This window comes from Pipistrellus hanaki, assembly GCF_964339955.1.
Source record: "Pipistrellus hanaki genome assembly, chromosome: 6".
In the NCBI taxonomy this organism is placed as follows: Eukaryota; Metazoa; Chordata; class Mammalia; order Chiroptera; family Vespertilionidae; genus Pipistrellus; species Pipistrellus hanaki.
The window spans coordinates 36859189-36875536 of NC_140508.1; the positions used below are offsets into that span (position 1 = coordinate 36859189).

The window sequence follows — 16348 nt, forward strand, 5'->3', positions numbered from 1 at the left end:
TGCTCCTCTGCCAGCCTAATGCCCCTAACTGACCTCCCTTGCTGATCTGGTCACCCCTAACTGGCCTCCCCTACCGGCCTGATCATGCCTAAATATCTTCCAAGCAGGCATGGTTGCCCCCAACTATCCTCCCCTACCAGCCCAGTCACCCCTAACTGCCCTCCCCATACAGGCCTGGGTCCCCCCCAACTGCCCTCCCCTGCAAACCTGGTCACCCCTAAATGCCCTCCCCAGCAGGACTGGTTGCCCCCAACTGCCCTCCTCTGCTGGCCCAGTCACCCCCAACTGCCCTCCCTTGCAGGCCTGGTCCCTCCCAACTGCCCTCCCCTACTGGCCTGATTGCCCACAACTGCCCTCCCCTACTGGCCTTCTTGTGTCCACATGGGGGCGACCATCTTTGACCACATGAGGGCAGCCATCTTGTATGTTGGAGTGATGGTCAATTTGCATATTACCTCTTTATTATATAGGATACATATTTACTTGCTTATTTTCTACCACTACTATCTAAAAGATCCATGACAGTAGGAACTAGGTAGAATAAGAGGATCAAGTACAATGCATGATACATGGATAACACTCAATATGTGTTGAATGAACAAATGAAGCCACCTATATATGATAGTTATGTCTTATTATTTCCTTCCTGTCCTTACAAGCTTCATTCATCCAAACCCTATAAAATGCCAGCCTTATACCAGGTTTTAGAATACAAACAGAATCCCTATCCTCGAGAAGCTTATAACTTGTGGAGAAGAGAAAGAAGACTCATTACTCATGAAACAGAATCAAATATCACATTTTAAAGATCACCTACCATATACACAATAAAAGGGTTAGCAAGGATGTAGAGCAACTAGAATTCTCATACACTGTTGGTGGAAGTGTAAAACGTATGATCACTTTGGAAAATTATTTGGCAGTATCGAAAGTGAATGTATGCACATCCTATATGACTCAGTGATTTCATTTCTAAATAATATACTCCAACAGAAATGTATACATATGTTCACCAAAAAACAGGTACAAGAGTATTCAAAGCAGCAGTATTAATAAAAATCCAAACTGGAAACAATACAAATACCCATCAATAGAAGAATAAATTAATCATGGTATATCCAACTGGAAACAATACAAATATCCATCAACAGAAGAATAAATTAATCATGGTATATCCAACTAGAGGCCCAGTGCACAAATTCATGTACGCGTGAGCAGAGACCGGGGCCCCAGCTCACATCCCCACACCCCTCCTGGAACCTCACCTTGGCCTGGCACTGCCCCCTCACCTGCTCCACCATCCTGCCAAGGTCCCTCTCTCGTCAGAGCCCATCAGGGCCGGCAGCATCTCCACTGCCACTGCTGCCAGCACCATGTTGCCAATGCCCACCATGTTCCACACCATCCCATGGTGGTCAGCGCATATCATAGCAAGTGGTCAAACTCCCAATCTCCCAGTCGAACAACCACCCAACAGACAATTTGTATAATAGGCTTTTATTATATAGGATAAGAATGAATAAACTATTACTACACAAAACAACATGGATGAATTTCTGAAACAAAGTTGAATGAAAGCAAACACAAGAAAGTATGTACCATATGTATAAAAGGCAAAACTACTCCACAGTGTTCAAAGTGAAGACCATGGTTTACCTTGCTTATGGGTAGTGATGAGAGGGGATCAAGGAGGCTTCTGGGGTTCTACTTCTTGATCTGGATGCTGGTTATGTTTACTTCGTAATAACTCATTGAGCTGTACACTAATGATTTATTCATTTTTCTGTGTTTTTATTATACTTCAATAAAATGTACAAAAATGCTTAAAGATGTGGAATAGGCAGTGTACTAGTAAACAACAGAAATCTGGAGATGGAAAAGAATGACCTAGAATTGTCAGAAAAGCCTTCGTAGAAAACACTTAAGAAGTGAGCAGGAGCCCCGCCAGTATGGTTACGTAGTTGAGCATTGACCTACGCACCGGGAGGTCACAGTTTGTTCCTGGTCAGGGCATATGCCCAGATAACAGTCTCAATCCCCGGTGTAGGGGGTGTTTGTGGTTGGGGAGAGGACAGCCAATGTTTCTTTCTCATTATTGATGTTTCTATCTTTCCCTCTCCCTTCTTCTCTGTAAATATATTTTATTGATTTTTTTTTTTTTTTTTTTTTTTTTCAGAGAGGAAGGGAGAGGGATAGAGAGTTAGAAACCTCGATGAGAAACATCGATTAGCTGCCTCCTGCACACCCCACACTGGGGATGTGCCCGCAACCAAGGTACATGCCCTTGACTGGAATCGAACCCGGAACCCTTCAGTCCGCAGGCCGATGCTTATCCACTGAGCCAAACCCATTTTGGCAAAATATTGTTTTTTAAAGAAGTGAGCAGGAAATGAGTGAGAAGGCAGAGGTGAGGAAGCCATGGTATCATGGAAAGAGAAATCCACTGAGTCAGAAGACTAAGTTGAAACTCTAGCTCTTCCTATCTCATAAATTTGTTTTGAGAATCAAATAAAATAATGTATGTTAAAGAGATATACAAACTATAGCACATAACATAAATGTAAAGACCTGTTCCAGACAACTTCAAAAATAAACTTTTTAAGACAGCCCTGAGTTAAAAAAAATACATAAGATTTTACCCTTATATTTTGCTTCCAAAAAGGTTCTGAAAATGAAGAGACCAGAAGGAAAGAAGAAAGGGAGGGAGGGAAGAAGGGAAAAATAAAAGAGAAGAAGATAAGGACTCAAGTGTTTCTTGATTATCATGGGTGTGTCTGGTCCTTTTAGCGAAAGTATAAGCTCTACTACGGCTCAGTCTATCTTAAACTTCTTTTATTTTCTGACCCAATGCTCAACACCATTCTGGGCATGGAGCAACACTCAATAAAAACTAGGCAGATTGTTTTTCATGTTGTGTGTGTGTGTTTAAATAGGACAACCTGGAGAAGGTCCAGAAAAGAACCACAGGAATGATCAAAGTGATGAATAAAAGGTCTTAGTGGAAAGGTTAAAATGAATTGAGACTGTTTAGCTTGGAGAAAAAGCAATACAAGAACTAAGAAGTAACTTAGAATAACAACACTTGAGCTGGAAGAAATCTCCAACATCTAAATCCAACCTTTTCATTTCACAGATGAGGAAACTAAGACCCAGGGAAAGGTGGCAACTTGCTTAATATAATTTTAGCACAAACTTCTTTTTTAAAGTTTCAATTTACATCTTGAGGAGAAAATTTATCTCAGCAGCATGAACATAAGTAACAAACATTTTACTACAGTCCTGGCAGGTTTAGTTCAGTGTTTAGAGCGTCAGCCAGCAGACCGAAAGGTTGCAGGTTTGATTCCCAGTCAAGGGCACTTACCTCGGTTGCAGGCTCATCCCTGGCCCAGTTGGGGAGTCCATATGAGAGGCAATCAGTCAGTGTGTCTCTTTCACATCTATGTTCCCCCACTCCCCAACCCCGCCACTTTTTCCTCTACTCTCTCTAAAAAAAATAAAATAAAATAAATCAATGGAAAAAATATCCTCAGGTGAGGACAAAAAAAAATTACTTACTACAACTTATTGAAGATCTATATGCCCAGGACCTATATGCTTAGTGTTTTACTTAAGTTTATCTTACAACAAACATGCAAAAATAGATAATATTTCTTTCCCCAGTTTAGAAATGAGGACACTAAGGCTTAAAGAAGTAAAGTTCATTAAACGGTAGAAAATATATTGAGATAACTCTATGTCACGCAGCTTTAAAAAACCTAAGTAAAATTTAATAACACAGGCTCATGCACAATTGGCAGCCATTCTCCAAGAAAATGAACCAAGGCTCCTCGGAGGAACTGTTGAATCCCAGGCTAGAGCAAAGAAAATATAACATGAACCTGAAAAATCTTGCAGTGCCAGAAAATAAGTGTTAAAAAATGATGAAGGTGGCTCAGTGTCACAGTTTGATTCCTGGTCAGAGCACATGCCCATGTACAGGAGGCGGCCAACCAGTGATTCTCTCACCCTTGATGTTTCTATCTCTTTCTCCCTCTCCCAAATCAATAAAAATATTTTTTTTTAAATGATGAAGGCATGTAGAAAGGAACTTGAAGGAGTACCCAACAGCCAAAACTGGGACAATTAGATTAACAAAATAAATAATCAGAATAATGAATTATAACTCATAGATGAAAATAAATACCCATGAGCTCCTGATATAAATAAATAATGGAATAAATAAATACTTGCACACTTACATGTATTACAGCATTATTCACAATAGCCAAGATGTGGAAGCAACCCAAATGCACATCTACAGATAACTAGCTAAAGAAAATGTGGAATAGATATATAATGGGATATTATGCAGCCTTAAAAAAGAAACCCTGTTACATGATATAACATGGATGAATCTTGAGGACATTATGATAAGCAAAATAAGTCACAAAAAAGCAAATACTGCATATTTCACTCATATGAAGTATGTAGTCAAAATCATAGAAACAGAAAGTAGAAAGGTGTTCACTGAAGACAGAGAGTGGGGAAAGAGTGTTGCATGGATATCAAGTTTCAGTTTTACAAAATGAAAAAGTTCTAGAGATCTGCTGTACAACAATGTGATTATACTCTACACTATTGAACTGTACAATTAAAAATGGTTAAGACTGTAAATTTAATGTTATGTTTTTAATCACAAATTTAAAATTAATTAGTATTATGTATCATTTTAAAACAAGAACCATTGATGATGGTAAATGCAGAAAGCAAAAGTATGATCAGAAACAGAATATTTGCATAGTCTCAAAGTGATTTCTCACAAAATACTTACTAATTAAAAAGAGAAAAATGGTAACTTTATAGTAGGAAAACTTGACAGACAACAATTTAATAACCAAGTGATCAAAGTTAACATCACTAGTAAAAATACATACTGGCCAAAACCAGTTTGGCTCAGTGGATAGAGCGTCGGCCTGCGGACTGAAAGGTCCTGGGTTCGATTCTGGTCAAGGGCATGTACCCCAGTAGTGGGTGTACAAGAGGCAGTTGATCGATGTTTCTCTCTCATCAATGTTTCTAACTCTCTATCCCTCTCCTTTCCTCTCTGTAAAAAATCAATAAAATATTTTTTAAAAGCCAAAACCGGTTTGGCTCAGTGGATAGAGCATCAGCCTGCACTGAAAGGTCCCAGGTTCAATTTCAGTCAAGGGCATGTACCTTGGTTGTGGGCATGTCCCCGGTAGGGAGTGTGCGAGAGGCAGCTGATCGATGATTCTCTCTCATCCATGTTTCTAACTCTCTATCCCTCTCTCTTCCTCTCTGTAAAAAATCAATAAAATATATATTAAAAAAAAAAAAAAAAAAAATATATATATATATATATATATTTAAAGACTTACTGGCAGCAAGTATTCCAATATGATACACTGAGAAAGGAACTTTTGCCAAAAATGCATAACCTCAATGCTAAATAATAAAGAGGTGATATGCAAATTGACCCTCACGTCATATGATGGCCGCCCCATGTCGTCATAAGATGGCCACCTCCATATCATCACCAGATGTCCGCCCTCACATCATCCCAAGATGGCCACTAACATGTCATCACAAGATGGCCGCCCCACATTGTCACAAGGCCACCACAAGATGGCCGCCCCCACCCTGTCACAAGATGGCCAGCAGAGGAGGGCAGTTAGGGGCGACCAAGCCTGCAGGGAGGGCAGTTGGGGGTGGTCAGGCCGACAGGGGAGCAGTTAGGTGTCAATCATGCCAGCATGGGAGTGGTTAGGGGGCTATCAGGCTGGCAGGCAGAAGCGGTTAGGGGGGTCCCAGATTGGAGAGGGTTCAGGCTGGGCTGAGGGACATCCCCTCCAGTGCACAAATTTCATTAATTGTAAGAAAATATTACACAAACCCATATTGAGAGACTACAAAAGGACAACAGGGGGGAGAAATACTGAAAAAGGTGTGTTGATTAGTTAATAGTATTATATCAATGTTAATTTCCTGGTTTCAATAATTGCACTATGGTTAGATAGGACATTAACATTCAAGGCAGCTAGATGAAGGGTATCTACTATTTTTACATCTTTTCTGTATGTTTAAGTTATTTAAAAAAAATTTTTTTAAAGCAGACTCTGACATCATACTATGACAACTTCAAGAGATTATTTAGGGGCCCTGACCAATTAGGCTCAGTGGATAGAGCATTGGCCTGCAGACTCAAGGGTCCCAGGTTCGATTCCGATCAAGGGCATGTACCTTGGTTCCAGACACATATCCAGTGGGGAGTGTGCAGGAGGCAACTGATCGATGTTTCTAACTCTCTCTCCCTCTCTCTTCCTCTCTGTAAAAAATCAATAAAATGTATTTTTAATAAATAAATAAATAAATAAATAAATAAATAAATAAATAAGAGAGATTATTTAGGAAGACAGAGATGAAAGTACAATGTCCCTAGCTTTTTAAAGATAATATCACCTGATACTACCTCTCATCCAAAGAAGGATTCTTTTATGTTATGCTCTTAAAATACAGTCTCCCAACCATTGCCTCAATATGTCCAATGAGAATAAATTTACTGTAAAAATGCAACCCACACATGCATTACACCACAATTCTAATTAACTCAAAAGTTCTTTCTCATTCTGAGCCAAATTTGCCCGTCAGACATGCACCTGAGAATATCATTCTGAGGCAGAGGTTTCTTACCAGGGGTTCTCAAAGATGGGAATATACTAGTATATACCCAGGTACAGTCAATAAGACAAAATGTCCAATTTATTTACATTGACTAAAATTACATCTTGTCAGCATGAAATAAACCACCCTAAGTTATTTATGTAGCTGCTTTGCTATAATGCTGAGCCTAATACAATACCTGGTATACATCAGGTACCCCAAAAATGTTTATGATTCAAAAAATGAAACATAAGTCAGAGAGTCATATAATTAGTTCCTCCCCCGCGCCACCATCTATACACACACAAATAACAAATGATTGAGATAAATTCTATTAAAATTTTTCAATGCACAAGAAAGTAACAGAACATAGCCCAACTCTGAAAAAAAATAGCTGCCTGACTACCCAGAGTAGATGCCTTTATTTATTCAACATACATTTGAGATATTCTTTATTTATTTATTCAACATACATTTAATATCTACTCTATTTCTAGCTTAGTAAGAAGCCCAGGAAATACAAAGACAACCAAGGCATTTCTTCAGAATGGCAAGGTTTACATACTAATTGAAGGGAATTACTCTATATTTTAAATATCTTAATACATTATATTTATACTAGAGGCCTTCCTTCCCCCAGAGGCCAGCACCCGCTTCCCTCTGGCACCTGGAACCCGGGCTTCCCTCTGGCCGCCGGCAGGCACCTGGGACCAGGTCTTCACTCCGGCCCTGGCTTCGTCCAGAATGACATGCAGTCTAATCAGTATATTACCCTTTTATTATTATAGACTAGAAGCCCAGTGCATGAAAATTTGGCCGAGACCGGTTTGGCTCAGCGGATAGAGCATCGGCCTGTGGACTGAAAGGTCCTGGGTTCGATTCCGGTCAAGGGCATGTACATTGGTTGCAGGGAAAACATCCCCAGTGTGCAGAAGGCAGCTGGTCGATGATTCTCTCTCATCGGTGTTTCTAACTTTCTATCCCTCTCTCTTCCTCTCTGTAAAAAATCAATAAAATATATTTTTTTTTTAAAAAAAAATTCATGCACTGGGGAGGTCCTTCAGCCCGGCCTGCCCCCTCTCACAGCCGATGGGGCTAATGGCTGCCATAAGCCCCAGCCCTCACAGCTGCCAGGGCTCAAAGCTGCTGTGGCTTTGTCCAGATGGATATCCGGATAGATGTCTGGAAGACATCTGCCCTAATTAGCATATTTCCCTTTTATTAGTATAAATACATAAATATAAATACAGATGCTCCTTGACTTACAATGGAGTCACAATCCAATAAACACACTGTAAGTCGAAAATGCATTTAATACACTTAACCTACTGAACATAACTTTAAACTTTAAACTAGCCTTAAACTTACTCAGAACACTTATATTAGTCTACAGTTGGGCAAAATCATCTAACACAATGCATACATTGTACAGTACCAGTTGTTTACACTCGTGATCATGTGGCAAATTGGGAGCTGCAGCTTGCTACCAATGCTCAGTATCACACGAGTATTAAACCACATATCACTAGCCCAGGAAAAGATCAAAATTCAAAACTGAAGTAGTATGGTTTCTACTGAATGTATATGGCTTCTATACCATTGTAAAGTAAAAAATCGTAAGTCAAATCATTATTAGTGGGGGACCATCTGTACTAGTAATTTATATCAAAAATAATTTTAACTGCATCAAATATAGAAAAGAAAGTTAATGGCTACAGAAGGAATTCATATAAATTGGTAAGAAAATAAATAAATAAATAAAGTCCCAGTAAATAAATGGAGAAATTATATAAGCATATAATTTTTCCAATTTGGAATACAACTGATAAAGAAAAAAATGTTTAAATTAGCTGAAACTGGTTTGGCTCAATAGATAGAGCGTCGGCTTGGGGACTGAAAGGTCCCGGGTTCGATTCCGGTCAAGGGCATGTACCTTGGTTGCGGGCATATCCCTGGTAGGGGGTGTGCAAGAGGCAGCTGATCGATGACTCTCTCTCATTGATGTTTCTAACTCTGTATCTCTCTCCCTTCCTCTCTATACAAAATCAATAACATCTATTTAAAAAAAAAAGTTTAAATTAACTGTTAGGTAGACAAATAAATGCAAAGCAAAACAAGGTAATATGTCCTAACCACTTAGTTTAAAAATTTTTTAAATACCTAATTTAGGGGAGATAAGGATAAAAAACTAGTTATACATACATTGCTGGTGCCAGCATAAATTAAAATAGCTTTTGGAGAAGAAAATGTTCATACCCTTTGACCAAGGGTATACCTGCCTAGGAATTTATCTTTAATATTTATATATATATATATATATATATTTTATTAATTTTTTACAGAGGAAGGGAGAGGGATAGCTAGAAACATTGATGAGACAGAAACATCGATCAGCTGCCTCCTGCACAGCCCCTACTGGGGATGTGCCCACAACCCAGGTAAATGCCCTTGATGGGAAATCAAAACTGGGACCCTTCAGTCTGCAGGCCAACGCTCTATCCACTGAGCCAAACCAGCCAGGGCAATCTTTAATTATTAAAAATAAGAAAAACTATGTATCAAGAAAATTATAACTGCATTAAAACCTATAATGGCAAAAGTTTTTGGAAATAATTTTAATATTAAACAAAAGTAAATAGAATGACATGTAACAATTAAAAATGTAACTATGAACTCTACCCAAAAATATGAATAGTGTCTGCTCTAATAAATGAAAAGGTACTAGAACATAAAATTCTGTGGATATTTGTTAATGTACCTAAGGAAAAAATTAGTACACACACAGACTGGAAAAGAACCAGCAGATGTTTTCAGATTTGAGGTCATGAGTGGTTTTTATTTCCTTTATTACTAAATTAGTTTCACGGTTAACAAAAATCAGGAGGAAAAAACTTTCAAGGAGTGTCCACAGTAAACTACATCATAATAAATCATGTGCCAATAGTAAATTAAAACCTCAAATAATTCTTTGGATTTTATGTTCATAAAAAGAAAAAACAAAGAAAGAAAAATTCTTCCTCTCCCCATCTCCCCACAAAAATAAAAGGTGTCTATAAAAAGAAAACTGAAGAAAAGTTAACTCTGAGATGAATATCTGGAAACACTCCCAACAGTAAAAATCATCAGACTGTAGCATGGTATCCTAGGCTAAGTTCCACTGCTGGGGTATTTAGAAGCAACGCCCTAGACACCATACTGCAGGAATCAGTCCTGAGCTGGCACCACAGAGACCCAGGAGTGGTCTCATGAGGATTTTTCCATCACACAATTTGCTTGGCTAATCTATAAATACCTGACATTTGCACATAAACACTAAGGTTTTCATACCAACCAAAGAAACAACAAACCTTACCTGGAAAATGCCAGACAGAGCCCTGCCCCACTGTCCCTGTGTAGGAGACAAAGGTACCAACCAGCTGCATACTGGAACCCACTGGGAGATGCTAATTGGAGTCTGGTTCCTCTAAAGAAAAAAAGAAAAAGTCCGTCAAAAATCTACATCAGACTCCACATATAAGTGAAATCATATGGTACTTGTCTTCCTCTTACTGGCTTATTTCATTTATTATAATGCTCTAAATGTATTTTTTGCTTGTAGTTATTGTTTAATTTAGAAGAATTAAATAAAGCAAGAATTATAAATCTATGTTGATGGGCACACAACCTATAAAGATGTAATTTGAATGACAATAATGGCACAAAAGAGGAGGGAAGGGACAAAGCAATATATAATCAAAGCTTTTATACTGTATATACTATTATTGAAATCAAGTTAGTAATAATCCAAACTAGATTTTTATGAATTAAGATGTTAATTATAATCCCCAGGGCATACACTAAGAAAATAACAAAAATAATAGTAAAACTTTATACCATATACAAAAATTAACTTAAAATAGTTTTTTAAATAATTTTATTGATTTTTTAGAGAGAGAGGAAGGGAGAAGAGAGAAACAATGATATGAGAGTGCAACATAAATCAGCTGCCTCCTACACACCCATACTAGGAATCAAGAATGCAAATGGGCATGTGCCCTGACCAGGAATGGAACCAGCAATCTTTCTGTGCCCAGGATGATGCCCAACCAAATGCGTCACACCAGGAAGTCAAAGACCTAAATTTAACACCTAAAACTATGAAAATATAAGAGAAAGCTTCATGATATTGGATTTGACAATGATTTCTTAAATATAACACCAAAAGCACAGGCAACAAAAGAAAACAAGAGTTAAGTTGAATTTCATCAAAATTAAAAACTTTTGTACATCAAAGAATATTACCAACAAAGTGAAAAGGCATGAAAGAAAATATTTCCAAATCATATATCTGATAAGAGATTCATATTCAGAATATATGAAGAACTCCTACAACTCATCAATAATAAAAAAAAAAAAAAAACTCAATTAAAAAATGGGCAAAGGTCTTGAATAAACATTTCTCTAAAGATATAATTTTAAAGGCCAACAAGCATATAAAATATGCTCAACGTCACCAATCCTATATAATAAAAGGTTAATATGCTAATTGACCAAACCGCAGGACGACCGGTTGCTATGACATGCACTGACCACCAGGGGGCAGGTGCTCAACACAGGAACTTCCCCCTGGTGGTCAGTGTGCTCCCACAGGGGGAGCACCGCTCAGCCAGAAGCCAGGCTCATGGCTGGCAAGCGCAGCAATGGTGGCAGAAGCCTCTCCCGCCTCTGCAGAAGCGCAAAGGATGTTGGACTGCCAGCTTAGGCCCAGCGATCCCCCAAGGGCTCCCAAACTGCAAGAGGGTTCAAGCTGGCCTGAGGACCACCCCCCCAAGTGCATGAATTTTGCACATCAGGCCTCTAGTCAATAGAGAAAAGTAAGTCAAAATTACAATGAGATATCACCTCACACCCATTAAGATGGCCACTATGAAAGCAAAATCAACAAGTATTGGTGAAGACATGGAGAAATTGAAATTCTGTGTTTTGCTAGTAGGATGTAAAATGGTTCAGCTTCTGTAATAAATTAAATGGTAATTCCTCAAAAACTTAAACATTACCTTACACTCCAATAATTCCACAAAAGAAGTAAAAACAGGGACCCAAAGAGATATTTGTATATCCATGTTCATGGTAATACTATTTCACAATAGTCAGAAGGTGGAGTATCCCAAGTGTCCATTGACAGATGAATGAGTAAACATAAAGTAATATATGCTGGCATACACAATAGAATAGTATTCAGCCTTAAAAAGGAAGGACATTCTGACACATACTACAACATGGATAAACCTTGAGGGCATTATGTTAAGTGAAATAATCCAGTCACAAAGGACACATTCCGTATGATTCCATTCATCTGAATAGTCAAAATCTTAAAAACAGAAAGTAGAATGGCGATTGCCCTTGACTGAGTACAGTTTCAGTTCTGTAAGATGAAAAAAGTGGATGGTAATAGTAGCACAACATGAATGTATTTAATGCCCTCAACTGTATACTCAAAAATGGTACATTTATGTAATGTATATTTTACTAAAAAATGTTTAAAGTACAGAGTGCCTTTCTGTAATTTCTACTATTGTCAATGAAAAGCAAAAATGATCGCCAATGTCCAGGACAGCTCATCTATCTATATAAAAGCCTAAGCAACCATCCAACTGGTAGTTATGACACACAATGACTGCCCGAGGGCAGACACGCAACACAGGAGCTGCTGAGCTGTGGTAACTTGGCAGCTGCGGTTCTCGAGTGACACACCCGAAACCAGAGGAGGGAGCCCAATTCTGGGGTGTGAGTGCGTTACCCGAGAACCACCCTCTTACAATCTGTGACTGCTCGGGGGGTGTCAGAGAGCCGGTTTCAGGCCAATCCCCGCAGGCCAGGCCAAGGGACACCACTGGTGCATGAATCCATGCATCAGGCCTCTCGTAAAACTATAAGCAAGTCCCATTGCACTACTCAAAAGGCCAGTTCCTCTGCTGGAGCTACTCAGAAATAGCAGTGTTTTAGTTTCCTCCTCCTTCACAAACCCATCATTGAAGAGGGAATAAAATAGACCAATAAGTCTGAAAGAAAAAAATAAAAGAAGACTAATGAGAATGTTTCAGGAACACTACGACCCTGTGGTTCAATTTCCTTATCAGTAAAATGGAAAAAATAATGGTGCTTATCTTTTCAAAGGGCTGCTGTAAAGATTAAGTTCACATATATAAAGTATGAAAGAGTGCTAAGCACATGGTAAGTACCCTATAAATGTTAGCTGTCAATATTATTGCCCAAGAAATCTCAACAACATCATGCTTCAACTATAACCTTTATCTCAGCACTGTCTCGCTCTCTCATGAACACCAACTCTCCAGCTGCTAAAAAAGAAAAAATATATATATTTCCAGCTGGATCTTCTCAGTGGACACTACTATTAATTCAGTTATCAAAGGACTCACTGTTTAAATTCCTCCTTCTCCCTTACCTTCTATATCTAACCTCTCATCAAGCCCTTATGTACTCTCTTTTCTATTGAAACCATATCTTCCTCTTTAACCATACTGTTCCTCCCCCCTTACTATAAGCTTTTATCATTTCTTCCAGGATTACTTAAGTACCTTCTGATTTACTTTGGGGATCTCTAATTTCAGCTCTCTCTGATCCATCCACAACTACTACAGGGATCTACTAGTATTTTTTAAAAATCTAGCCCTAGCTGGTTTGGCTCAGTGAACAGAGCAGCCCTTGGACTGAAGGTCCCAGGTTCAATTCCAGTCAAGGGTATGTGCCTCGGTTGCAGGCTCAATCCCTGGCCCTGGTTGGGCACATGCAGGAGATAACCAATTGATGTGTGTCTCTCACATAAATGTTTCTCTCTGCCTCGCTCCATCTGTTCCACTCTCTCTAAAAATCAATGGAAAAAATATCCTCGGCCATAGATCAGACTGTTGGACCTCAAAGGGAGGGTGGGGATAAAAGGGAGAGATCAACCAAAGGACTTGTGTGCATACATATGAGCCTAACCAGTGGTCAAAAACAATGCGGGGGGGGGGGGGGGGGGGGGGTGTCACACACACACACACACACACACAATAGGGAGGGTGGGGGCATGAGTGGGGAGAGGTGGGGAATTGGAATGGGGGGTTGAGGATGAATATGTGATACCTTAATCAATAAAGAAATTTTAAAAATAAAAAAGTAAAAAAATAAAAAAAATATCCTCGGGTGAGGATTAACAAACAAACCAAAATATAAAAATAAAAATAAAAATCTAATAGTGGGTATGTGAGTGTTTACAATGTTGACTTTAAAAATAAAATTTTTAGGATCCAAGATGGCTGCGCCCAGGTAAACACCTAGCCGCAACCGCACACAACAATTTCAATAAAATACAACTAAAATATAAAATGGACATTACCCAGAACTACAGGAAAGTCGACTGACTGGAAATTCTACAATGAGAAGCAAGGAGAAAACCAGAAGGAAGCGCGGAGGAGCTGTAAAAGCCTAAGGTACGGAGACACGCGGTGCATGAAGAGGATGGAGCCGGAGAGGAGGGAGGCTGAGTGCCTGGCTGGCGTTCCCTAGCAGGAAGGAGATAAAAGCTCCGACTGTGTTGGGCCCCAGTTCCAACTGCTCTGAACCCCAGTTCTAGGTCAGTCCCCAGGGACCCAGGCTCATCCATAGGGAGCCGGGCTGTAAGGCGGAACCCGGGAGAGCGGCGAAAGGAGGTTCCGGAGGTGCGCACATTGCGCGCAGAGAAGGGACGGTCGGCTGTGCCGCAGGATTGTCCTGGCGGGAAGGAGACTGGGGCTCCAGTCTGCTCTGAACGCCACCTCCAACTCCACTTCCAACTGAACTGAACCCCAGTTCCGGGCTCATTGGAGGAGAGCATAGACTGTTTGGCAGCAGGCGAAAATCGAGGGCACCTATCTCTCAGAGGTGCTTTGCAGCGAGTACTGAAGGACCCTGAGACCCAGGAGCCGCATAGGGCGGGGCTGACGGAAGCCAAGGCTGCAGGCTCCACCCTGAAACTCTGCCCCATCTGTAGCTGCAAAATGCGACAACGAAATAGATCACAAACGAAAGAAATGGAGGACAAAAAGCGACTGGATATAGAGTTCAAATCTACGCTTACAAGGTTTTTCAAGAATTTCCTAGAAAAGATGGATAAGACCTATGAGGATATGAAAAGAGATCAACTAGAATTAATAAGGAGTCAACAAGAAATGATAAGGGATCAACAAGAAATAAAGAATACATTGTCTGAAATAAAAAATATTATGCAGAGTTCTAAAAACAGAATGGAAGATCGCAAGAATCAAGTCAAAGATTTGGAACATAAAGAACCAGAAGACACTCCTCCACAGAAGCTAGAAGGCAAGAGAATCCAGAAAATTGAAGATAATGTAAGAAACCTCTGGGACAACTTCAAGCGAATCAACATCAGAATTATGGGGGTCCCAGAAGATGAGAGAGCAAGATATCGAAAACATACTGAAAGAAATAGTGACAGAAAACTTCCCCCACCTGGTGAAAGAATTAGACTTACAAGTCCAGGAAGCGCACAGAACTCCAAACAAAAGGAATCCAAAGAGGACCACACCAAGACACATCATAATTAAAATTCCAAGGGCAGCCGGGACCGGTTTGGCTCAATGGATAGAGCGTCGGCTTGGGGACTGAAGGGTCCCAGGTTCGATTCCGGTCAAGGGCATGTACCTTGGTTGCAGGCATATCCCCAGTGGGGGGTGTGCAAGAGGCAGCTGATCGATGACCCTCCCTCATCGATGTTTCTAACTCTCTATCTCTCTCCCTTCCTCTCTGTACAAAATCAATAAAATATATTTTTTTAAAAATAAATAAATAAATAAATAAATAAAATAAAATTCCAAGGGCAAAAGACAAAGAGAGAATATTAAAAGCAGCAAGAGCAAAGAAGGTAGTTACCTATAAAGGAGCACCTATACGATTGTCAGCTGACTTCTCAACAGAAACCATGCAGGCCAGAAGGGAATGGCAAGAAATATTCAAGGTGATGATGAATAGTAAGAACCTACAGCCAAAGATAATCTATTCAGCAAAGCTATCACTCAGAATCGAAGGTCAGATAAAGAGCTTCACTAATAAAAAAAAGCTAAAGGAGTTCATCACTACCAAACCAGAATTATATGAATTGCTGAAGGGGGTTCTTTCAGAAGAGAAAGTAAATAAAGATAAAAATTATGAACAACAAATACGTAACTATCAACAAGTGAATCTAAAAACCAAGGAAATTAAAAAAATCTGATGAACAATATTAACTGTTGAATATAATAGAATCAGAGGTATGGAAGGGGAGTGAACTGAAGATTCTTGGGGAAAAGGGGAGAGGGGGATGTGGGAAGAGACTGAACATAAACTGTGCACCTATGGATGAGGACAATGGGGAGTGGGGAAAGGGTAGAGGGTGGGGTGGGAACCTGGTGGAGGAGAGCAATGGTGGGGGTGGGGGGGAAAAGGAACATTTGTAATAATATGAACAATAAAAACTTATTTAAAAAATAATAAAATAAAATAAAAATAAAATTTTTATATCTTCAAAACAAAATTTTTTAATTTAGAAAAGCATTTAAATATCACTGGTCCCATTTGATTCTCTGATCAACCCTATCAAATTTACTATTAAAAATATCTGAGGCTCAAAGAAGTTAGGTGACTTGCTAAAAGTCACCCACATAAGTAAAAG

General features: G+C 39.4%; 1 protein-coding gene across 1 annotated transcript in view; it reads right to left on the reverse strand.

The window, feature by feature from the left end:
* Positions 1–16348, reverse strand: part of UQCC1 (ubiquinol-cytochrome c reductase complex assembly factor 1) — a 107286-nt gene that overhangs the window by 88378 nt on the left and 2560 nt on the right. The window contains exon 2 of the mRNA XM_084888614.1: positions 10013–10123. Within this exon, the coding sequence (XP_084744740.1) occupies positions 10013–10123 (111 nt within the window). The remainder of the gene's footprint in view (positions 1–10012; positions 10124–16348) is intronic.